The 25836-nt window shown below is 41.5% G+C and overlaps 1 protein-coding gene across 1 annotated transcript in view; it reads right to left on the bottom strand.

Annotated features, from left to right (window-relative positions):
- SPAG17 (sperm associated antigen 17) overlaps positions 1 to 25836 on the bottom strand; it is a 249496-nt gene that overhangs the window by 193012 nt on the left and 30648 nt on the right. The window contains exons 2-3 of the mRNA XM_062193510.1: positions 15478 to 15618; positions 14794 to 14880 (exon numbers count right to left, since the gene is read on the bottom strand). Of these exons, the coding sequence (XP_062049494.1) occupies positions 14794 to 14880; positions 15478 to 15618 (228 nt within the window). The remainder of the gene's footprint in view (positions 1 to 14793; positions 14881 to 15477; positions 15619 to 25836) is intronic.

Below are 25836 nucleotides of genomic sequence, written 5' to 3' on the forward strand. Positions count from 1 at the left end.
GGGTGTGGTTAGAGTGAATCTGTTAGAAAGAATGCAAAATGGCACAAATTGTCCCTGATGCATTTTGACGATATATGTCAAGACCTAGAAAAAGATTTATATACCCCAACCTAGTAATTTCACTTCATGACATTTTTCATAAGGAAATAATCAGGGTCATAACTATTGGTAAACAGTCTAAATATAACAAAACAGGGGAGTGGTTAAACACATAAGGAATACAAAGATGCTTTCTATTATATATGCATTGGAGATGGACTTAGAAAAATGCTAATATGTGAAAGGGACATGATATAAAGCACACACAGTTCCTGTCTTCTAACGCTCTTTGAGTGGTAGAATATTCCATGGATACGCTCAATGTTTTCAGAACTGTCTATAACTACCATGCATTGTGATCATAGTAAAACAGGTAGCAGATCAGATACACAATTCAAATGCTGAAAAGGAATGCCTGATTTTAACAGCCTCCCACAGAACTCTCTCCACACAGATTCTAGTATTGCTCCCTATCTCGTTTCTCCCTGCTCAGGATCCCTCACTGTATGGAAGGGATAAACTCTAAAGTCTTTAGCAGGGCATCCTAGGGCCATTTCTGACCTGACCTCGACCCATGTGGCCAGCCTCGCCCCTAGCCACTCCTTCTACCTTCCTTCCTTACACACCATGGAGAGCCACCACTTTGAATTTCCTGGTCATACTGTGTCTTCTTGTGTCTGCGTGACTGCGTGGGCTGATTCTTTGGCCCAGAACTCTTCTCCTCCTTCATTGTTTCATAAACTCCCCATTCAGCTTTCACACCATTTTCTTAAAACCTTTCCATTGAAACCTCAGAAAAAATTAAGCGTTTCTCTGTGCATTCAGTGCAAGTTTTAAAACTTCTCTGTTGGGGTCAGTACTGTGATGGAGTGGGTAAAGTCACTGCCTGTGATGCCAGCATCTCATATGGGTGTCAGGTTGAGTCCGGACTGCTCCACTTCCAATCCAGCTCCCTGCCAATGCACCTGGGAAAGCAGTGGAGGATGGCCCAAATGTTTGGGAGGCCCTGCACCCATGTGGGAGACTCAGAAGTAGGTCCTGGCTCCTGGCTTCGGGAAGTCACTATTAGCAGGTTAAAGCTGATGTGAACTGCTTCACTGCAGGGACTATGTTTTGAAGAAAAGTGAACCTTGGATTGGAGTCAGCCTGACTGCATTCCAGCGTGAGGCTCTACCATTGTTAGGTGGTGGGCAAGTCATTTAACTGCTTTGAGACTCTGCATTTGCTGCTTGAGAATATAAAGACGTTAAGTCTGCCTCCCCAAGTCACTGCTAGGACCAATATTTGGCACTGTTTGTGAAAGTATTTTGTACTCAAAAAAAACATCTTCCAACTATGAATTGCTATTACTGTTGTTATTATAGTCTTTTACAGGTCTCACTCAACAAAGAACATTGCCTGTTTGGGAAAATGTCATATTCCAGAAAATATTGATTCAAAAAAGAATGATGACTTGATTGAATGAATATGGGAGAAATTTGGTTTCTCCCATATTTAGTTTATTCGCAGAGGGTGAAGCAGAAATTGCATCCAGTGACTTGCATCACTACGCCTCGCCATGGGCCTTACTAAACCCCTTCCCCACCTCCCTGGACACATGCGCATCCCCTCAGGATCCAGCCTTTATCTCTGATAAAGAAATGCATGCTGAAAGGATATAATGGGCTCACATTCCGAAAATGCAGTTTCATTTCATTTAAACCAAGGTTTTATGGATACTGTGCCTGAACTCAACAGGCGGGTGCGGGGACTATTTTTGGACAGGCAGAGCTTCCAGCACCTCTTAAATCACATCACACGGCAGTTGCCTGCTCCACCTACACACAGGGCGGGCCTGAATTCATAAGACCGGTCGCTAGCTCAGGCCGAGACTGAAAAACTCTTTTCCCATCTGATGACTAATGCTGTCTCTGCTTTCGGAAAGGCAGAGCTCCATATACAAACCTTACCAATGGGTTTTCCTTTCCTTGCTCCAAAGGGGGTGGGGGTGGTAATGTAGTGTGTGTGTGAGTGTGTGTGTGTGTGAATGTGTGTGTGTGTGTATGTGCTCGTATTCCTCCAATGATTGAAGAATCCTGAAATGAACCTCTATGGGAAACCCCTGACAACGTCCTGTAGATGGTTTTGCATGGGAAATTGAAACAAGTTGGCAGGAAGAAGAATTCCTTCTGCATAATTCAAAGCAGATATTTTACTGGGGGAAAAAGCAAATCAGAAATTTGCTGTCAGTCCTTGAAATTTTATTAGTTACAAAAAAAGTCATATATTAGCCCCCTGCATTAAATCCAGATAGAATGTATCCCCCCTCCCCCAGTGATATTCCTAAAACACATCTTTGAGCATGCAATACAAGTCTAGCTCCTCATGAAAGCTGTAAGACTCAGGAGTGGCAGCCTGGGACTCTATCATGTGCTCTGCTTCTCAGCTCCAGAGATAGATGAAAAGATAAGAATGAGACTTGAGAATAATTAAAATAGTTAATTCTCCTTCTGATACAGAGGATAATCTAATGAAAGATTTCCTGATGAGTAGATTCAGAGAGACAGTGTTTTTTTCGTAAGAACTCTTGATAAAGACTGGTGGTAAAGACACTAGTTTGGGATTGTTTGGCACAGTGCAGGATGCTGTCAGGATACCATCAGCATTCTGTACATTTCAAACAGCATGAGCAGTATGAGCCAAGTAAATATGAAGCTGAAATATGAAATATGGGCCGGCGCCGCGGCTCACTAGGCTAATCCTCTGCCTTGCGGTGCCGGCACACCGGGTTCCAGTCCCAGTCGGGGCGCCGGATTCTGTCCCGGTTGTCCCTCTTCCAGGCCAGCTCTCTGCTGTGGCCAGGAAGTGCAGTGGAGGATGGCCCAAGTGCTTGGGCCCTGCACCTTATGGGAGACCAGGAGAAGCACCTGGCTCCTGCCATCGGATCAGCGAGGTGCGCTGGCCGCAGCGTGCTGGCTGCGGTGGCCATTTGTGGGTGAACCAATGGCAAAAAGTCCTTTCTCTCTGTCTCTCTCTCTCACTGTCCACTCTGCCTGTCAAAAAATAAAAAAATAAAATAAAAAAAGAAAGAAAGAAATATGAAATATGAACAATTTCAGTTTTTCTGGGAAAGAATGTTTTGTAATGTGGCAGAAAGAACAAATCAACCTCAACGTTGTACGGTTGGTATTCTATGCTTCAAATTACTATTATGCAGTTTGTGGTTAAATATTTTTATGTATTTCTTGAAGCAATATAGAGATCTTATTTTAGTTAATTTGTTATTTCATAAGCTTTGGGAGTTTTGTTTCATTATGTTTGTGAAACAGACTTGATGGATATTAATAGATAAATATCCATCTGAAATTCATTCATTCAGATTAATATTGGTACTATACCTATAACAGGTATAGGTATATATATTATATATATATATTATAGGTATAGTACCTTTTCAATAAATATAAATCAATTTCAGTACAATGGTCAATTTTCCCAGTCTGTAGCCACATTTAACTTGGTATGTCTCCTGCCTTTGCAAGCAAAGATTGAGGAAAGAGTTAGAATTTAAGAAATAGCACACTAAAAATATGCAGAAGTATGAAAATTGTTAGCGTACTTCAATCTACCTTTGCTTCCCCTCCATCCAAGTCCTTCTATATCTTTGTTGCTTCTCTGACTGTTTTGAGAAGTGCTCTGCTTCTCTCTCTCTCTCGTCTTTCCAATAGACACTGTCTGGGCACCAGTACCCTTGTGGCTGAAAGTTGTGAACTTAGGTAAGTGAGGTCAGCCATGAGGCTCACTGATAACACGGGCTTAGATATGGAGATTTTACATTAGGCTTCCTACAAAGTATGAAAATATCACAAAGTAGTAGAAAACAAGTAGATTGTTCACAAAGTTATCAACTATAAAACTCTTGAGGGCAGAGACTATGTGTAATTCTTTCTTGTGTCCATTACCCCAAACCAGAAACTGAATAAGTTTCTGCCGAGTGAGGGAAGAACTGAGAGTGTATCCACTGCAACCTCCAGTCCAGGCTTAGGCGAGAGGCTGAGAGGGTAAATGCAAAGAGAAGAGAAAATGGAATACATTAGAGGCTTCTAGTACAGTGCTTCTTCAATCTTCTTTTGACCTGTATTTATAGCAAATACACACATATATAAGTATATCTACATTTCTTTATTTTGATCACAAACCACACATGTACGCAGAGTTTTATTAAAATTTTTGTGAACCACTGGGTTGTCTCTCACAGTTTAAAAACTGTTGTAATCCTTATGGAACAGGTACAAGAAAAACTGAAAGGTCTCAACCTGCCAGGAACCAGGACACTGCTGCTAAATCACTATTGTTGAAATGGTCCATTCCTACCCTGGGCAGTGGTTTTTCATTAGCACTTGACTAATGAGTTGATTCTTTCAGACAACTAGTCCCTCCACAATGCTTTCTGTACTTATCAGCATTGAGCTAGGCAGGGAATGAAGACAAGGACAGTAAAGATACAGCTACCTTCTTGACACCTCTTAGTTCTCTCTTAGACCTATCAGATTTAACCTATCTCAAACTCTACTTCTGAAATCCACCAGATTTTTCTTCCTTCTTTGCTCCCTGTGGAGAAGACTTCTTTGGATTTCTCCAGCCAGAACTGCGGGCTCACTCCTGGTCATTCTCCCTCACCCCTCACATCTCAGGTGGAGACAGTTCACCAGTTCTTCCTCTCAAACAGGCTCGGAGTTCCCCCATCTACATGCAGTTACCCCAACTGCTCCTGCACAGGTCTCCCAACTTCCATGTTGGCCTCCTGTGTCCTTCCCAATTTATTCTATATTGCGCAATCAGAAAACATTCTTTAAAAAGAATGGGGGCTGGCATTGTGCTGTAGGGGGTACAGCCAGCACCTGCAGTGCCTGCATCCCATATGGGTGCTGGTTTGAGTCCTGGTTGCTCCACTTCTGATCCAGCTCTCTGCTATGGCCTGGGAAAGCAGTAGAAGATGGCCCAAGTCTTTGGGCCCCTGCACCTGCATGAGAGACCTGGAAGAAGCTCTTGGCTCCTGGCTTTGGATCTGCCCAGCTCCGGCTGTTGTGGCCATTTAGGGAGTGAACCAGTGGATGGAAGATCAACTTCCCTGTAACTCTGCCTTTCAAAGAAATAAATAAAATCTTTAAAAAAAAAAGTGCCTGAAAGGAGGAGCAGTTTATGACACGTTACAGCATGAATGACACTTGAAGACCTTACACAAACTGAAATAACCACTCACAAAAAAGACAAATAGTGTATGACCCCACTTTTGTGATGTATCTATGGTTGTCAAGTTCGTAGAATTTTAAGGTAGAAGTTACCGTTATTGGATACCAAGTTTGTTTTGCAAGGTAAAAAAGTTGTGAAGATTGGTTGTAAAATAGTATGAAACAGTAGGAATCTATTTAACACTACTGAACTGTATGTGTTGACCTGGTTAAGATGGTAAATTTTATGTTACTCATTTGGTTTTTATCATGGAAGAACCCTGCTCATAGATGTGTTTCCAGTTCTTTCATGCTCCCTAAAATACAAAATTCCAACATTCACTGTGACTGAGAATATAAATTTTAAAAATAGCAATAACAGTAAACGTCAATAGACACTTGCCAGGTGTAAGTTCTTTATATTTTATTTTCTCATTTGACCACCAATACAGCTTTATAGGGTGTACACTATCATTAACCCTGACTCTGCAAACAGAAAACTGAGGTTTGGCAGGGCTGTGACTTGTCTGAGCTTCTGCAACCCAGAAGCACTGGAAGCAGGATGCGATCCCAGGCTGTCTGCTTGGACAGCTGTGTCTAACCGCTAGGTCTACGTTTCACCAAGCTGGCAGGGGGCTCCCTGGAGATGACTGTAGCTCCCACAACCAGCCTAGCATTTCAGACAGGTCTCTCTTTCTGCCCACATGCTTATCACTGGCAAATATGCATTAACTTCCCTCTTGTTTCCCATCGTCCCCGTTTTCCTCCCCCAAAGAAAAGACTCAGTCCACCTCAATCCATTAAATCTTCACCTTACAAATTAAAAAAATTTCCATTGACCCAAACATTTGGGCAAAAGTCCCTCATCAAAGTAGCTCGAAAATAACAACTAATATCACTCGGTGCCTTCGTCATCTGAGCTATAGCATCACTGTTTTCAACTAAGTAGAGGGAAAGTAATAAGCCTATCATGCGGCCACTGAGAGATTAACTAATTGACAGCACCAGCATTTCAGACACATTTTTTTTCTTTTTCTTTTTTCTTTCTTTCTTTTTTTTTTTTTTTTTTTTTTGACAGGCAGAGTGGACAGTGAGAGAGAGAGAGACAGAGAGAAAGGTCTTCCTTTTTGCTGTTGGTTCACCCTCCAATGGCCGCCGCGGCTGGTGCGCTGCAGCTGGCGCACCGCATTGATCTGATGGCAGGAGCCAGGTGCTTCTCCTGGTCTCCCATGGGTGCAGGACCCAAGCACTTGGGCCATCCTCCACTGCACTCCCAGGCCACAGCAGAGAGCTGGCCTGGAAGAGGGGCAACCGGGACAGAATCCGGCGACCCGACCGGGACTAGAACCCAGTGTGCCGACGCCGCAAGGCGGAGGATTAGTCTGTTGAGCCGCGGCGCCAGCCAATTTCAGACACATTAAATCACAACCACCACTTCCAGAGCATAAACTATTGGTCTACAGCTTTTTGTAGAATAGAAGAAGCAGAAAGTTCTGGATCAACAAGTTAAGTAACCTCTCTGAACTCCAGTTTCATTATTTGTTAGACTGGCAAGGCTGTTAAGAAGACTAGCTTAGCAAATATGCATGAAGCCCTCAGCACACAGACTTGCAGTAAACTAAGGGCTCAATAAATATTAACCGCCGTTGCCACCATATAGAAATGTGAAGTGTTTCCAGTCTTAGAAATGGCATGATACAGCCTTCCTGTCCCTTTCCCTACCACCCCTCCAATCATGGTGGGTGTAGAATGGCCCCAGGCCCCACTGCAGAGCTGGAGCTGTGATGGCCACTCTTCATCAGCTGAACCTTGCTTTATTCTTGGGGCTGGTCCTTCATTGATGTCCATGTCCTGAGATTCCTGACCAGATTCCTGCCTCGCCCACTGCCTGATTGTCTGAGGTCCGCAACCTGGTACTTGTGCGTCACGGGGTTCCTGTGGCTCAATTTCAGGGTCCTGAGCATAGGACGCTGCACTTGCCCAGTGTCCACCCACACCCCTCCTGAGCTGCTCTCTGCCACATGGGCTTGGCCAGTGGCTTATGTCCTAGGGCGGAAAAAGAGGTGAGGCATGATCTGAATTTTTTTTTAATTCCTTTGCCTGAGTTACGCTCTTCTTTGAAAAAAGACCTCCTGCTCTCCTATGGAAAAGGCAAACCTAGTTGCACCCTAGGATCTTAACTCCTGTGGAAAAGCGGCCCTGCCTTCCTGCCTCTCAGCCACTAGCCTAGACGTGACTTTGACTTTCTTGGCTGGGCCACTCTGGCTTGGTCCAGAACTTTGGAGGCTAGAGGGCTGTTTAAGATGTTAGACAGCTCTTCCTCCTAACTTAACAAAATTCACTCAGTTGCAGCTACTCAAACCCTCTGCTTTGCAACCATTTCCAGCACTGTAATTTCTCCTGCTCGTCCCTTCTTTGAGTGGGAAATGCTTCGAGAGCTCAGGTTTTGGCACAATAACTCCTAGATTGTTTTTGTGGTCCCAGTGTAGTACCTCTTTGTTACAGCTTGATAGTCTTACACTTTTTCCAAGTCTCATTACTTTGCATTTATAAATATCAGGTTGTATTAATTGGTTCCAGCTTTTAAAAATGTTCCATCTGAGGTTCTTTTCTGCTGTTTGGATAGTGGTTTCTAAACCCGAGCGTCGGGGCCCTGATGTGGCCCTTGTTCCGTAGGCATCCCTGAAGGACTGACGTGCAACAGAAGAGAGACGCAGGCCCCGGGTCTCGCCGTGTTCTTTGAAGACTGTACTGGCTATAATAGCTTCAAAGAATTTCAACAAGTTCCTAAGACATGACCTTCGCTTTCCGAAAACCACGCTGACCGGGCTTGCCTTAATCAAGCTGTGCTTTTCTAAGCATCCTTTTACTTGATCTCCTGCAGCAGTTTTTAATACTTTCCCTACAAGTGAAGTTAAACTAACTGGCCTGTAATTTCCTGGTGTGTCCCTAAGCTCTGAGAAATAACGGCATTAGGTTGGCTACCTTCCAATTCTTCCAGAATTTTTTTGTTTTGTTTTAAAACTCAGGATTGAAAAGGCCAGAGAATGCTTCCTGCCTCCCTTCCCCTTCGTTTCTTCCACGACATACTGCTCTTTGTATTCCCAGTGGATCTGCCATTTTAATAACTTCAAACCTCTTAAATGTTTTCACATATTATTCGTTCCTATCTCTGAAGCATGAGTTTTCCATTTTTCATTTTGACAGGGGCCACCCCCCAAAAATAAGGACTTGCAATTCTGTGGAATAGACTGAATTTGAGGCACTGGTTAAAAAAAATGAGTTTCATACTAGAAATCCCAAAAAGGGCAGCAAACTAGATTGCAGTTAAGTCTATGTCGTGGATTTTTAAAAATAAATTTTTATTGATGTGAGATGAAAAAATTTCATGTATTCCATATATACAGATTTAAGAGCACAATGATACTTCCCACTCTTTCCTCCTTCCTGTCCATGCTCCATTGTCCTTACTTTCTTATTGTTTCTTTTAATTTTTATAAAGACATACTTTCAATTTATTTTATAATCACAAGCCTAGCCCTCCACCGAATAAAGAATTCAAGTAGTAGTAAGCAGAAAAACCACCGTTCCTCTAGAGTAAAGACAAGGGCTGTAAACACTATGAACATGTGTTGGGAAAGACATAAGAAATATGTCCACACACCCAGGAAACAGGAGCCAAAATATGGCACCATTATATTTGAGCATATTAACCCAATGCACTCACACACTCTTTAAAATATACTTGCATCCTGTATCTTTTTAAACTGCATTTGCTCCAGCATTCAAACCTATTATCAGAAATTTTTTTCTAAAGTTAATGATCTCTCCATTGCAAAAGAAAAGTCCATAGAAATATTTTAACTAAGATATACTGGTAAAAATAAGTTCTTATTTTTTTTCACTGATAGGAATAACGAGAAAAATTAAAAATTATTTGCATGTATAGGGTCATCCTATCATATAATCTTTTATTTACATTCTTGATTTTACAGAAATTTGTATAATTATGTTTTTGAAATAACAGAGCCACCAAGAGGGCACAGAAACTTTTATTCTGCATAGATAATTTTTTGTTTCAGTAGGCTTTCTTTTTGTTCTTCAACAATTTATTTATTTATTTGAAAGGCAGAGTCACACAGAGAGGGGGAAAGGGGAAGACAGATCTTCTATCTGCTGGTCACTTTCCAAATGGCCATAACGGCCAGGGCTGTAAGAGGCTGAAGCTAGGAGCTTGGAATTCCATCTGTGTCTCCCACATGAGTGGCAGGAGCCCAAGGACGGGTCCACCTTCCGCTGCTTTCCCAGGCACATTAGCGGGGAGCAGAATCCGAAGTAGAGCAGCTGAGACTCCAAGTGGTGCTCTGATAAGGGCTGCAGGCATCACAAGCAGCAGCGCCATGATGTCTGTGTGCAGGTTTTTTGTGTTTGTGGTGACCTTATTTGTCTTTTTTCCAAATAAGTCACAGAAAGGCAAGAAAGGCACACAAACCAAGACCGCATGCAGATGGAGGCTCATCTCAAGGCAGGGAGGTATGGTGATCACCACCGTGAAATTCAGAGAAATGTGGACAGGAATCTAAAAACTTCTAAGATGGTTGACTTGATTCCATTAAGAATGATAAACATTAAGAGGTTTATCACTAAGAATGATAAACCTCTGCCCAACTGGGAGGTTTTTCCTCCTAATTTATCAAATGTCAAGTGTGAATTTCACTTACTATGTTTCAGATTTAATCTCAGTGGGAGAATCTCTGTATTATGGTACCCATAGACTCTCTCATCAGGAACATTTGAGTTGGTTAATGAACATTAGTATTTTCTATTTTAATTTGGTTAACACTGAGTATATTTGCAAAAGACAGATTAGATTATGTAGGCCATTAAGCATAGACATAGAAAACTACGTTTGCCTATTTAGTAAGTAAATTTAAGTTCAGGAATTAATATAAAACATAATTTTTTCTGTGCTTGAAATGCTTTTTCATTGATTTCCACCTTTAGTGTTTTAAAACTGTAATTAACTAAAATACAGACAGGATTTACCTTTCCTATTTAGTGTATGTTACATCACATAAGTACAAATGCAGTATGTATTCAATCTCCTTACCTTCTTATGGCTTGGTTTAAGCTGCTCTCTTGTCTCAGGATGCATTCTCCCACATAGGAATGTCAATATCTTCCCACTGGGACTGGTATTTGGTGTAGTGGTGAAGATATCTGTAGCCACTATCAGAGTACCCAGGTTTGAGTCCTAGTTTGAGGACCAGTTTGAGCTTCCTGCTAATGCATGCTCTGGGATGGCTCAAGTACTTGAGTCCCTGTCACTCACATGAGAAATTTAGATGGAGTTCCTGGATCCCGATTTCAGCCTGGCCCAGTCTGGCTGTTGAGAGCAATTGAGTAGTGAACCAGTAGATGGGAGATTCTCTCTCTCTCTCTCTGCTTCTCAAAACAAAAACAAAAACAAAAACAAAAACAAAACAGATCCACCCATCTTTGAGATCAGTGAAAGAGTATCAGGTCTGTGGTAAAGTGGAAAAACTAGAGGCTATGCATTTAACTGTGGCTAAGTTCAAGTTCTTTGACTTTCTAGTTAGCTGACTTCCTATTTTCTTTATGTCTCCATTTCCCTACATATAAAATAGGGCTATTCATATCTCCTTTTAGAATTATGATGTAAGTTAACTGGGATTATATATATAATATGTATTATTATATATTAAATATATATAAAGCATTATATTAAAGATTATATACATTAAAGGTTTTATTTACCTATTTGAGAGGTAGAGCCATAGACAGAGAGCGGAGAGATAGAGGGAAAGGTCTCCCATCAGCTGGTTCACTCCCTAAATGGCTGCAATGGCCAGAGCTGGGCCGATCCAAAGCCAGTAGCCAGGAACTTCCTCTGGGTCTCCTACGCAGGTGCAGGGGTCCAAGCACTTGGGCCATCTACTACTGCTTTCCCAGGCCAATGCAGAGAACTGAATTGGAAGAGGAGCAGCTGGAACTTGAACCAGTGCCCATATGGGATGCTGGCACCGCAGGTGGAGGCTTAGCCTACATGCCACAGTGTCGGCCCTGAGATAATATATTTAAAAGATCAAAACTGTCAGGTCCCCTTCCTATCCCTCCATATGCCACCTTCTTCACAAAACCTTCTCTACCTCCCACTTCTCCCTTCCCACCCCACCTAATGATAATCTCATTTACCTTTGCATTCCCATAACAATCCATTTGGCTCTTAAGGACTTCATAGTTTTCTGCATTGCTATTCATTCAACAGATATTCATTGAATATTTACTATGTGTTGGGCTTACACACATCTAATATATTTTCATTTGTTTCTCTTCTAATTAGTTCTTGAGCTAACTGAGGTTAGAGTCTTTGTAATACTCTTATTCCCTTTTCCCTCTCCATTGCCTTGACAGCGCTTGGCACTAGTGCTGGAACAGGAATGCACTTGTTGATATTTGGTAAAACTGGCCAATATTAGGTAGCAATGCAAGCAATATCAGTATAATCATTTTCTTATGTGTCTACATCCTCAAATAGTATTAGATGTTGGAAATGGTGCTTGTATACCAGCGCACAGGCTCATCCTCATTCTCATTATTAATAATAAAGTAATAATTGCAGCTGGCATTGTGGTGCAGCGGGTTAAGCCACCACCTGCAGTGCCAGTATCCTATATGAGTGCCAGTTTGAGCCCTGGCTGCTCCACTTCTGATCCAGCCCCCTGCTAATGTGACTGGGAAAGCAGCAGCAGATGGCCCAAGTCCTTGGGTCCCTACTACCCACCCAGATGGAGTTCTAGGATCTTGGCTTCAACCTGGCCCAGCCCCAACTGTTGGGGCCATTTGGGGCATGAATCAGCAGATAGAAGATTTCTTTCTTTCTGTCTCACTCTCTCTGCCATGCTGCCTTTCAAATAAGTAAAATAAATCTTTAAAGTAAAAAGTAAGAGCTAATATTCCTGAGAATATACACAAATAGTATTTTCTCCCCATTCCTACATGAGTCCTTTGAGCAGTTACTGCTGGAGCAAAACATGGTTTCCAGTAGAAGGTGAATGAACAAATAAGCCATAGCCATCTCTCTGTGCAATGGCACTAGACAAATCGAAGTAGGGTTTCAAAGAACTGTGGTTTATAAATAAAGACTCTCTCATATATACAATATCATGGCTAGATGGCATTCTAAGGTTTCAGGGGGAAATTACACAATTTCAAAATGAAGCTGTGTGTACACAACACAAAGCCATCCAAATGAAACCTTGAGCAAACCGCTTAGGAATGTGGTCTTTGCTGGCCCAGACATTTCAAGTCTTCATTGGAAATATGTACTATGGTTCTGACACTATTTTACTACTCATGGATGAACTACACTACAGTGAAGCCTCACTTTAATTTGCTGCTTCTAATCAGCCACAGCTCAGGGAGCCAGAAAGTCCAACTGGTTAGAATAGCGTTTACAGTGAGAACAACTAGGTTCTGGTTTAAGTTCAATGACAGCATCCTACAAGTAGAAGTAAATATAAGCTTTTAGTTGCATGATCTTTATGGTATTTTGAGTTCTCCCTCTCCAAAATGGAAGTCTAAAGGGAAATTGGACTGTATGAATTTCCCATGTAACATAAGCAATTTTGTTAAATTACCTTTTCTTCTCCATTGTAGAGTTTCCTTTGAGGAAGCAAATGTGAAGCTTCCTAAGTAGGCTCCTGAGGAGCTCACTAGTGGCAGTGCCCTGGTTAGCATGGACTATGCAAAATTTTAAACAGAATCTGACTCGTGAGCAGGCTGCCCACATGCCTCAGAATCCAGAGGTACCAAAGGATCTGGCTTTTGGGCTGCTCCTAGGGTCACCCTCACAACTAGGTTGGTGCTCTATAGGCATTTCCAGTGGGTTTTCAACTCTCTTGGAACAGGGGACCAGGTGACAGAGTTCCTGAAGGGGACCTCAGTGTGCAGGGATGGGACTGGAATCGTGTTCCTCTTCTCCAGATGCGCAATCTGTCCTTGGTTGATGCTCACCAGGAGCTCGAATTTGTTTTATGTTCTTTATCATTTTTTTTTTTTGCTACAGTGATTGACATTAATGAATGCCTGGTGAACCCAAGGTACAATCTCTGTGTTGCTCCACCCTGCCTTCCCTTTCTTCTGGAACCATTCAGAAAAGGGTATGTGAGCCGGTATGGGAGGCTTATTGCCCAAATGTTTCATTGGGAGTATGTGGTAGAGCCAGATGTGAAATGGACCTCCCCTGAGTGAAGAATATGCAACCAAGACTCACAGCACATATTGGAGAGGAATGACTTTCTAACTAACTCTGGATTTGTAGCATTGTGCTATTCCCACATCCAAGTCAAGATGCCTGTCCAGATTAGATGTCAAAACTGGCCTGTTATCATCTCTGATTTTTACTGAGCATCTTTGAAGAAGAAAGAATCCTTTGGGGGGCTAATTGATCCCAGGCCTGAGAATTGGACATGGATTTCTATGGCCACTTCAGAAGAAAAATTCCAATATTTTAAAACCAGGTATCACCTGGAGCACACACATATGCACTATCATAACAAAACACAGAAAGAAGACTATTTGACTCCAACAGCAAGGAGTTTTTGCCAGGGTAGTGATAGCAGCATAGCAAGAGCTAACACTATAAAACTTAGTGAAACTTGTTCAGAGAACACCCAGCCAATACCACCGAGATCATTGTGAAATGATCTAAGACCCGAGAAGCATAAAAACTTTATTGGTCATCACTGAAATGAAGCTCAAACAAGTTTGTCTTAGAGACATCCAAAAACCTTTGTGTAAAACAGAGCCATAAAACGATACCTGACAACTTTTAAGTGATATCCCAATTAATCCCTGGATTTTCACAGCATCTTGCCAGCTGTCTGTTGGCTAGTAACCAGGCAGGGTCCCCTCACACTGACTATGAGTTCCCAGTCCTGTGCACAACAAGCCCACTGAGTCAGCCAGGACAGGACTTGGCATTAAGCAGCTGCTACAAATGGAAGGGAGCACTAATCCAAGGAGCGGCATTATTTTCACGTTGAAGAAAGTGTTTGGAAGATGTGCACAATGTTTACAAGCTGATGGAAAATCATTCTAGCTGTGCCTCAGCCTTACAGGAGAAACACTTTATTCAGCACTTTTACATAGTTTCTTTGGTCAAACGAACACTTTGCAATCTGCTAATAGTATGTCTCCCTTTGACACCATTTCATACTCAGTCATTACTATGAAAAGGTGTGGCACAGCATTTTTTGTATATAAAAGGTTGTGATTTGTATTTTTCAAATAGAAGCAGTGATGATGTAAACAATCTAAGACAATTTTATTCCAAAAGGGGGAATTCATTGAAAAGGAGGCAATGGTTTTTGTGTCTTATCTCAGGAATAGATATTCCAATAAGCAACAGGAATTTACTTTTTAAAGAATGAACTAAATTTAAAAATAGTTATCATATTGTCACTTCAGTCATTATTTTCTACAAATTACAAAACTCTCATGGGTGAACATCTCCACCTACCTCATAGAATAAAGGAGCACTAGCACTTGTAGCTCTTTTCCCCTTTTTAGCTGGAGCATTTCCGACAAGCGCATTTACTTCATTGATCTGTAAGAAAAATCAACTTACTTAAATGAAAAAGGAAGGCCTCCTTGAAGAATACGTAGATAAATGTAACTTTCAAATACTTAGGGGTTAGGGAACCCGGCAAGAAAGTATTCATCAGTAGGTGGCATATTTATACTCACTTTGGTATGCTCTGGTGACAGTATGGGGATAATCTACCTGATAGAACTTTCCTGTGTTGTCGTACCCCTCAGACCCTTGACAGCTACGATGCCTGTAGATTTCAAGAACCTCCCTGGAACCTTAAATAGTGTAGTCTTTTATGGTTATTCAATCTTTTATTAAATTTTAATTCCTCACAGAGTTACAATTTAATAGCAAGCTGCCTGGATGGCCTCAGAAATTTTTTGTCAAATGGATGAATGTTTAATAGGCAATGCTGATGAGCAAAAATAATTCTTGCAGGCTAAACAATTCAAATTTAATCTAGCTACACAGTTCTTTAAAATAATCCACCAAAATTTACAAAACAGTTAAAAAATATGATAGTTTTATTTATTTTGTAATTTTATCCTATTATTTTAAGTAAAAAAAGAAGTTTTAAGTGAAACAGGGCTCGGGGTAGGAAGGGACAGGTACCTGCTGGAGAATGTCTTGCCATGAGACGATGCTGAAGAGCTTACGCTGAGGTGCCTGTACAGCGAGGGTGAGGGCTTCAATGAGAAGGTCATCCTCAATCTGGTTCCCAACCACAAAAGCAATGGAGGCTTTCCAATCGTTCTGTTACACAATCAGAAGGAATTAGATTGTAGACATCGTGACTGGGTGATTCAGTGTCAAATTCTTCCACTGAGAAACAGTAGTCTTCCTATAGACCTTACCTCAACCACAGGTTGAGGTCTACCTAGCAGTAAATGTGCTTCTCGGACGGAAATAGCCTCAAGGCGGCAGCATTGTGCCAAATTTCATGCAACTTTGTCAAAAAGCAATTTTCTTGAGAAACTAGGTCTTTCAAGGAAGAAAAGTAAGACAATAACAACAACAGAAAACAAACAAACAAACAAAAACTATCCCCGAATGCTGTCCAAGAATAATTTGACGTTGGAAAGCAATAGTACATTTCTATATCACAAATATACATTAAGACACAATCTTGTAAACAAAAATCACTGTCTTGTTCCGTGGTACAACTTATGACTCTAAATTCTACCAGAAATATAAAAGGAGCTCAGAAAATGATTGCTAAATGTTGGATAACTTTGCATGAGTTGCCAACTGAGAACTGGAATTTTTTTCCTCTTAAGAATTTCAGTGCCAAATCAGAAATAGGTCCTCTTCACTCCTAAGAAACAGGCTAACTTACGGCACTTAGACATGAAATTTTGCTTCAAAAATTTAAAGTAAGTTATCAAAGAAAATCCTGTTCTGTACTGTCCATCTCTCTGCTCATAATAATTCTGATTTCTGCTGGGAATGAGAGATTCCCTAAAGGATATTAACAGTGGCTCTCACTGAGTTCTCAGCTGTGGAGTGCTGAGAAGAGGCCTCCAGATGCCAATCAAGACTTGTGCTTTTGAACAGAGAAACCCCACAAAGACGTTAGGAAAAAGCAGTGATAATAAAGGAGGGCACGCTGGCCACATGACCTCTCTGGTTCTTAGTCTCCTTATTGATAAAAGAAAGTTTTCGTAAGGTAATTCTTCTAGCTCCTCTCTGGAGATATGATTCATATAGAGTAAAACTCCTTCTAAGGGGATTGCAAAAACAATATCTAAGATTTGAAAAGGTCACACAAATGTAATGAAATGCATACTTTTATGTGGTTCCCTTTGGTTTCTGTCCAGTTCATAATCAGCTTGCTGACAGATCTGGGTTATAGGTGGGAGAGAAGATCTAGTGCCAATGATTTCTTACAATCAAAAAGTGATTGCCCTTTAATTCTTCTTATTTCTCTTCCTAAAAACCTACAAAGTACCGAATGAGAACTCCCTCAATTTTCAGTGCCATCACCAAAACAAAACCACATGTAGAAACACTAAAAAAAGTTTATTTTACTACAAAGTGTGTGTGTGTGTGTGTACTCACCCATGTATGCAGGTAGGTGTGATTTTCACTGATGTACTGGGTTTAAAACATTCTTTTTGACTGTTAGTTCACCCCGGGAGGACTGAACATCTTTTTTTTTTTTTTTTTTTTTTAAGTATTCTGATTCTAAACAGTAGGTGTGCTACTTATAATGTATTCTTTAGGGGAAAAATTTCCCATTGTCACAAGACCTTTCCTGCAAAAGATACTTTTCTCTTGTCTGCTCCCCCAGTCCAAGCTGCAACTCTAGTCCTAACTGAAGCAGGAAAATTTCATTCTTACAATAAAGTGCACATGGTTTGGGACAGGCACTACCTTGACGTTCCTGGCAGTTATTAAAAGATTTTAATGATCACCTCTGGCCCCATCCCATCCTGGTACTGTAAGTTCCCTTACCAATATGTGAAAGATAAATAGTGCAAGAAAAGGTTGGGGACATTCACAACGAGGGCATTGTAATACATCTTCTACCTATGCATTAGTATCTGGTGTCAAGGGCATGTGCAGGCCATTTCAGATCAGAAAAAAAAAAAAAAAAAAAAAAAAGGAAGAGGAAGGAGGGATAATTACTGTGAATCTGCCATGTGCCAGGCATATGTTATCTCAGTGAATCCCTAAGTAGCCCTACGAAACAGTTGCACTAATACTTTGTAGATGGAAAAACAGGGTCCAACAAAGTTAACTCATCCAAGATCGCTTTGACAGACTGCATACAAGACTTACAATTTTGTGATTGCTTCAGAAAAGCTTTGAGAGCAAAGCTTTGGGGTCAGCCTGCCTTTCCATAATCCTTAAATTGTACCTAATAGACTACATTGGCCACACTAATATTAATAGATGAAGGTTTATATTACATGTTATAGTGTAAAGAGCTTTCAAAATATCTTACATGTTAGGTATTAAAATATATGACCTTTTTAAAAAAATGCTAGGTTGACAAAGATCAAAAAGGTTAAAGAAATTTCCAAAAGTTCTCTCCCCTAAAGCCCAGCACTTGTATTCCTTTGCTCCAGGATTTGTCTGAACACGACTGTCCTTCCAAACTGAAGCATGTGACTGAAACTCCGGGAATCCCCAAGGTCACCTTGAGAGAGTTTGCCTGGGCAAGTGCAGGTCCAGGTGTGCTCAGAGCTCTCTAACAGACAGCTGGGGATGCAGGCCACATTTCTCCATTTGAAGGAGTTTTAAGAGTCCAGCTCAGGCCTACTCTCGGCTACACTTTCTTGCCCACCAAACACCTGCTCTGGAAATTGGATCTTTTCGGTGAAGTAGGACCTATGGGGGTACTTTGTCAGAGTTGCGGTTTTGTGTCTAATCACATCGCCAGAGTGCGTGCGAGCATGAAATGGGTGGGTGAGATAGAGATACAAACGGAGAATGCCCATAGGGAAAGATACACTCCCTGCCTGCTGCAGCAGGGGGCAGCCAGGTGCTAGGAAAAGTACAAACATGTCATTTCCCCAGTGCAGCTGTGAAGAAGAGATTAATAAATGATGTGCTGCAAATATAATTTTTGAATCTTTTTCTTAGCGTTCCAGAGTAAGGGTAGATTCCAGATTTCCACCAACTGGCAGCAGTTTCAGAAATAGGAAATTGTTTTGGAAGAAGTCAAACACAAATTAGATTTGGAAAATGCTGTTAAAATCACCCCTCCACCCGTGTACATGCAGTTTAGCCAACGTATTTAAATTTAGGTTCTCAGGGAATGTAAGAGAAATTTGGTGTAAAGAGATCAAAAATTGATCCAGGGGAGACATGAACGTGCGACATGAGTAACCGGATTAACCACACCCCATGAGACCAGGAGTGCTTCCCCTGTGGGCAAATTCATCTAAGACAGCTTAAGAAGTTTGAGTGTTGAGGCCAATGTTGTGGCACAGCAGGGTTAAGCTGCCTCTTGTGATGCCAGCATCCCATACTTTAGTCCAGCTGTTTGATCAGACTTCCTGCTAATGTTCCTGGGAAGGCAGCAGATGATGGCTCAAGCACTTGAGTCCCTGTCACCCATGTGGCAGACTAGGGTGGAGTTCTGGCTCCTGGCTTTGGCCTGGCCCAGCCCTGGCTATTGCAGCAGTCTAGGGGAGAGAACCAGCAGATGGAAGTTCTCTCTTTCTCTCTCTCCATCTCTCTCTCTCTCTCCCTCTTTCTCTCTCTCTCTCTGTTATTTTGCCTTTCAATTAAATGAATCTTCAAAAAGAAAGAAGGTTGGATATAAATTAGCAGCATGAGCTAACAGAAAGAAAACATGAATAATTTAAAAAAAGCTACACTGAATGTATCCAATGGCAAAAGAAGAGGACTTTAGTCTGGCACACAGCAAACATCTTAGGAAACAAAATCAGCTCTCTATTACCTGCAGGCTTATACGACACAGGATTCCTGCTAGGTCTTGCCCCTAGTAGTTATTGATAAAGTCATTGAGAACATGGAATGAAGTCATGTATGGACACAATCCATTACCTTTTATTTACTTTACTAGTCTCACCTAATTTGAAGCCTGGCAGGAGGGCGTCTTAACCCAAACGTTTACATACTAGTCTCCCAAGGCAAGAAAGCATTCCTGCAAATGCAGAGAACCCGGCTGTCTCACGTAAGCCTACTGACCCAGAGACACAGAGTAGATTTATAGCTATTTTTCTTTCATATATTGCAAACTCCCCAAATTTTATTTAGGCAGTCCATATTCTAATATAATTACAAAAACCCTTCCCCAAACAAGTGATAGAGCAGCTTTTGGGCAATGGGATTGTGATTGCTTCCTTCTGCTTAGCACAAATAAGCAGCCGGTATGGAGAAACACAAAGGCAGGACATGCACACTCTCTCTTGCTGCCTCTGATGGGATGTCAGGCATGAGGTCCTGGAAGACCTGAGATAAGGTCCCCACAGTCCTCTACCCAGAGCTGATCAGCACCTAATGAGCTCTGTGAACCAGCAGTGGTCAGCACTTTTATCAGGATCTGTACAAGCACCCCGAGTAAAATCAATGCAACATTTAAAGAGTCAGATTTTATTAAGAGCTATCTAACACTGTACAGATATTCAAACCTGTACTTTATGTCAATACTCTGCTGAAAGGATAGCCTTTTTGTTAAGTAGATTTACTGCCAAATGGACAGGGATTTGTGAATGTCTTTCTCATACCAGGTTTTTTCTTCAAAAGGAGTCTTGGATCTCCATCAGCAACGGAGTGTTATTATGGGCTTTTGGCCAGCAGAAGAAATATTTTTATTACATACAACTGGCTGCTACAATTGTATTTGTTAAAAAGAGGTTCTAACTGTAAAGTGAGTTGAAAATATAAGTTAAATAATGGTCTCATATTGTTATCTAATAAGCAAGAACAATATAAATGACCGGGATATGCTCTTCTCCAGCTCTCTTTACTATATAAGTATTTATTATGCATTGTTCTCTAATTATGCATCCCTCTGGTTTATCAGAAATACTTTAATTTGATATATTACCATCATGCTGTTATAAATAATCCTTATTTAGGAGTTATTTCATACGGCTGTCATATTTTCTCAACTAGAAACCCTTTAGGTCAGAAATTATATTGCATGCGCTTTTGCACCTCGTGGTGCCTGCTAGCAAACAGAAAACAGAGCAGGGTCCTACACGTGAATATCTGTTAATATTTTGAAGTAACAGGGGGTACACTTGGACACAGAGAGTTTTGCCCCTCAGAATCATAAAGTGCTCGAATGGAGCATGTCAGGAAACTGCAGTGTGTTTTGTCCACAGCCTTGAGTTTCTTTAGGAGGAGAACACACCCCATCTGATCTAACATGGTTTATAGCAGGGGTCAGGAACAAGTACTTGGGGAGTTAGGCCCTGTAGCCATTCCTCAGCTAAGACAATTTTCCCAGGAATGACTCAAGCAAGCAGATAGTCAGGGAAGAAGGCAGCTCCTCCAGATAGAAGGGAAAAATCCAGAGACTCAGATAGAAACATGCATTGGCTATGAACTATTCCTTCCCTTGCTTTCCTTCTTCCTGTTCTCTCTCATCTCCCACTGAATAGGAACTTGCTGGCCTGCTCCCTCTTCCCCTCTTCCTGTAGACTGCATGTTCTGTGATTCTTTTCTTTTCTGCATGTTTTAAATTCTTAAAAGCTGGATTCGTGGTGGAATGGGGAGAGAAGGTCCAGAGTGGGACAGGACAGAATATGAGTTGTCCAGGTCCAGAATCTGATCAGAGCTGTAGACCTGCCACCTGCCACCTGCCACTACTGTCTGTTCTACCGCAATCAACTGACCTTGGTCCCAGCGTGAGATGGCACCCACTGCCCACAGCTCTCACAAACTCAGTTCAGTGTGGTTGCCTTCAGAACTTGATCTCCTCCACAGTGAGTGCATTTAAACTAAGTCAAAGGCAAATGTGACCAATCAGCGCTTGCCGCCTGGATACTAGGCCATTCAGCATTTACTGGCACAGTGTAGCCTCCATCCCAGGAAGACCTGCATGTCTGAAATGAACCTAGGTTCATCTCTTAAGATGATTTTTATTGGAAAGGACATGTATGGACCTGAGAAAATATGGAGGAAAACAAAGCAAATTCTTTCTATTACACAACCCCTCCACCTACACACCAAATACACACTCTGCAGCAGATGGCTGAGTACCCAGCCTTATGTACTATCCTTTAGAGCAGGTTCAATGAAAAGCAGATGACAAGGCAGGCACAGAGAGGCGCCATGGGAGGAGTGGCAGCAACCCACTTTCCTGTACTTCCCCACTCCGGCATCTGATAACTAAGCCATTGTTGCTGTGGGAGATCCCCAAGAACTCTCCAGGCACAGGTGCCAAGCTTCCCTTACACTTGGTTGTCCCTTGGAGAAGCACAGGTCTTTGTAGCATAGTGATTAAAAGCTTGAGCTCAGTAGGCAGACTGCCTGAGTTAAAGTCTCAGTGGACAAGTTGTGAGTCCTTGGGCAAATTACTTGACTTCTCTGTGCCTTCAATGAGTAACTGAAGACAATGGCAGTATCTACCTTTTGGGACTGTTGTGAAGATTCAAAGCCCTTCCGAGCAGTCCCTAGCAATAATCATAGCCACCATCATGGATACTATTTTGGGGAGCTTGGTCATTAGAACAAACATGGTTTTTCTATACATTCTGCCTCAACTGCAGAGAACTTATGAGTGAACATAAGACAAAACAAACAAAGCAAAATGGCAATAGTTGCACTGCAAAAAATGTAAGTGACACTTTGTAAAATAATTTTCTCTTTGATAATAATAATAATCTTGTCCTAAAGTATGTTAGGTCCTTGGAAGAGAGGACCAAAACTATGAACACAGAGTGTTTAAAATTCTACAGGTAGACAGGTGTGTGTGTGTGTGTGTATGTGTTTTAGCTGTGGGAGGAAATGTGAGAATGCAACAGAGCAGGAAGCATTTTTAAACCATTTTTGTGCCCTGTGCAAGTTGTCAGAGACATTAATCCATTACTAACTGTATAAACAAAACAAAACCCAAACCAAAAAACCCACATCAAGTGGAGTCCAGTGTGAAAACCTGGAGCTTTAGGTTCTGACCACTGGCTGACTGAGGGGCTGATGAGCTCCAAGACAGCCATGCAGCAGACTGGGGAAGAAGCAGCACCACACTAATTCTCATTATGGATGAGGACTTGCTGACATGGCTGAAAATGTGAAAATTGATCAGTTGTTTGCTGGTCAAGCTGCAAATATTAATCTTATTAACTTTGTGGGTCCAGAACTAAGACACAGTTGCCACAAGGGGCTAGTTCTTAAAATGACAAAAATGAAAAGGAATTGACATTGATTATTGAAAGCCTGAGTGTGACACTCTCTATAGTTAAGAGAGACTCCCTGGCCTGCTATGCTATTCTGGCTCCATAAGGCCCCTTCTCCTGGGTAGAACACAATTTACTCACATCACCATTTCAGGGCCTCTTTTCTTTCTAAAGATTTATTTATTCATTTATTTGGAAGGCAGAGCAACAGAGAGAGAGACACACACACACCAAGAGAGAGGTCTTCTATTTACTGGTTCACTCTTCAAATGACTGCTTCAACAGCCAGTGCTAGGTGTCAGGAACTCCATCCAGGTCTCTGACGTGGGTGGCAGGAGCCCAAGTACTTGGGCCATCTTCTGCTGCCTTCCAAAGTGTGTTAGCAGGAAGCTGGATAGGAAGTGCAGTGGCCAGGGCTCAAACCACTGCTCCAATAAGGGTTGCCAGCATTGCAAGTGGTGGCTTAACCCACTGCACTATAATATCAGCCTCCATCATAGGATCTTAATAGTTGACTTGCTAATTAGATAAACAATCATGACCCAAGGCTTTAGTGCTTACACCTATTTTTAAATATTTATTTATTTTGATGCTATCTGCATCATCAAAAAGAAATGCTGTGGACTCTTAGCCTAACTCAAAGAGATGGTCTGGGGATGGTGGTCTTTTAGGCAGCGGACTGGGTTGGTGGAGAAGGCGCCACCTAGACAGCTTCCTACTTTGTCCATGTGCCTGGCACATAGTAGCATTCAATAAATATTTCTTGAACTTAGCAGCCAAAACCACACACTAAAGAGAATTTTTACACATGGTTAGTATGGGAAGGCCAACTGAGTATGTGGCATTTTATCAGCCACACTCAGCACTTTGTAAGGAACCATGCCTCTGAACCACTGAGCATTTGAATTAGAGAAGGAGCTCATTCCTTCGATGTGTAGACAACACTATGCACAGCGGTGAGAACCCAACAGTCTACAAACAGCTTTAATGTGCATGCATATACTATCTGGCTGGCTGTCTTTGCCTTCATGAGTACTAAATATGATTAATAATTAAAATTTTTGAAGACACAGAGTTCTAAAGTGGTCAAATTCTATCATTTCTTAGCCAAATGATCCAGGCTTATCTTTGTGACTCAGTTTTCTCAAAGAAAATGAACCAATAGCACAATCTTCAAAAGTCTGCTGTGAGGGTCTAATGAACAAACATGCCTAGGATCTTTCTGTAAATTTAAAGCACCATGCAAAGGTAAAATATTAATGTACGTAAAGGAAATACTCTGATTTACCATAGAAAGCTCTGCAAAACTCAGTTAAAGGAGGTAATTGCTTCTGTAATTTTGAATTTGGACATGTCCTGAGGATCTTCGTGGGATGAGTTAGCCTCTGGCTTAGGCTGTTTGATTGTTTTTCTTTCGTTTTTCACAAAGCCCTTGGCCCATCCACCAATCTAGCACATGAGCCTAATTCAGTTTTGCTCCATGCATCAGAGAGTTTTAAGACAGCTATTAAAACACCACATGGAAAAGCTTTGCAGGGAACTCTACTCCACAGAGAAACCACAGAAACCACTACACACCTTAACTATCTCCCCACCCCCAACAGTTGGCTAAAATTACGGCTCCATTATGTTAGTACAATCCAACCGGTTTTATTGCTTGGAGCAAAATCTGAGGTCCAAAATGAACTTCAGAACATAAAAAGTAAGGCAAACCTCAAAAGGAAACAAGCTTCTTTGGGGTTTCAAGCAAATATTACATATCAGAGACATTCTTCTAACAGAGGAGACCAAGAAAAGCCAAGAGGAGTCCTGCTAATTGCCCCGCAAATGTAAAATTGGAATCAGGGACTCACCCCAAAGAAAGGAGATCTCTTTTCATCATCATATATTAAAAGCTACAACCTTTCATCAACTGTTTCCTCAGACGTGAGGCCCTCTTCGACTTTCCTCAAGTCCCCTCAGTGTTGTCACTGTCTTCCACATTTGAAGTTAAAATACATTTTCAAGACTCAATATGAGTTCTTTATTTACCCTATCATATCGCTTTTCCCTTCTAGTTTTCCACCTTCCTTCTTCTATTGTAAATGCCATTTATTGGCTAAGCATTGTGGTATATGTCATTAACTTGGTTTGCCTTGGCATTAGATCGTGCGGAAGAAACAAAACAACAAACCAATTCTCTTTCCAATGAGTGATTCACCCCAGGTAGCTGCAGCTTGGGTGATTAAGTCTCATGACCAGCTCATTTTTTTTTTGCAGTGAATGCAAGAGTTCTCACTTAACATTTGTTTCCTACAAGGCCACTGTCAGAGCTTCATTGTTTTATCCCTCTTGAGTGATGGCAAAACACCCAAGGCTACTTCTCACACAAAGGGACAAGGCTTTTCTGATTTAGACTATCCTATTCTACTGCAAATTCCAAGAAATGACAATATTATATCCCCCATACTGTCTGTAATATCTCCAAGAGGGAAAATTTCTTTGTCTGATTATGTGATTATTTTAGATCTGAACATATGGTCTCCATATTATGGCATGAGAAATAAAGGCCATACAGAGATGACCCAGGCCAGTGTTAGATCTGCCAGAGAGCTGAATTTGCTTTGCACCAGTGAGGAATGATGGGGGTCTCTCCAACAAGTCCCAGTGCATATGTGGGAAAAACGCTGAGAATAAGCCTTGGGCAGGAAGACTGTCAGGGAATGTGTGCCCTGCCTCAATTCAACAAAACTGAGTAGCAGTTCAGTTCAACAAGCAATTATTAAATCAGTACGATTAAATGTGTGTGATGTAATAAGCTATATGGATTAGAGTAACAAAGTATAAAGATTCTAGTGTGGAAATGAGCAAACAATGGTTGAGTTTCCAAATGTGAAGCCTGCTTAATAACATTAGTCTCCTTGACTGGCTTTTCTCAAGGGAGTTAGGATGTGCCCCTCTCCAGAGCTGATGCTTTGCAGTGATCCTAACTTCCCCAGCTGTTTGGGACTCATAAGTTGTTCAAGGAAAGTAAGAGGCAGTGGAGATCTGTCTGTGAGTCAGAAAAATGGGATAAAACTCCAAATAGATAAGTGGAGGGCAAAAGTATTGATTAGAGCAATCATTCCTACTGAGAGGACAGATTAGAGTCAGGGGGTTCCTGGCGCAGTTC

Source organism: Lepus europaeus, chromosome 5 (genome assembly GCF_033115175.1).
Source record: "Lepus europaeus isolate LE1 chromosome 5, mLepTim1.pri, whole genome shotgun sequence".
Lineage (NCBI taxonomy): Eukaryota > Metazoa > Chordata > Mammalia > Lagomorpha > Leporidae > Lepus > Lepus europaeus.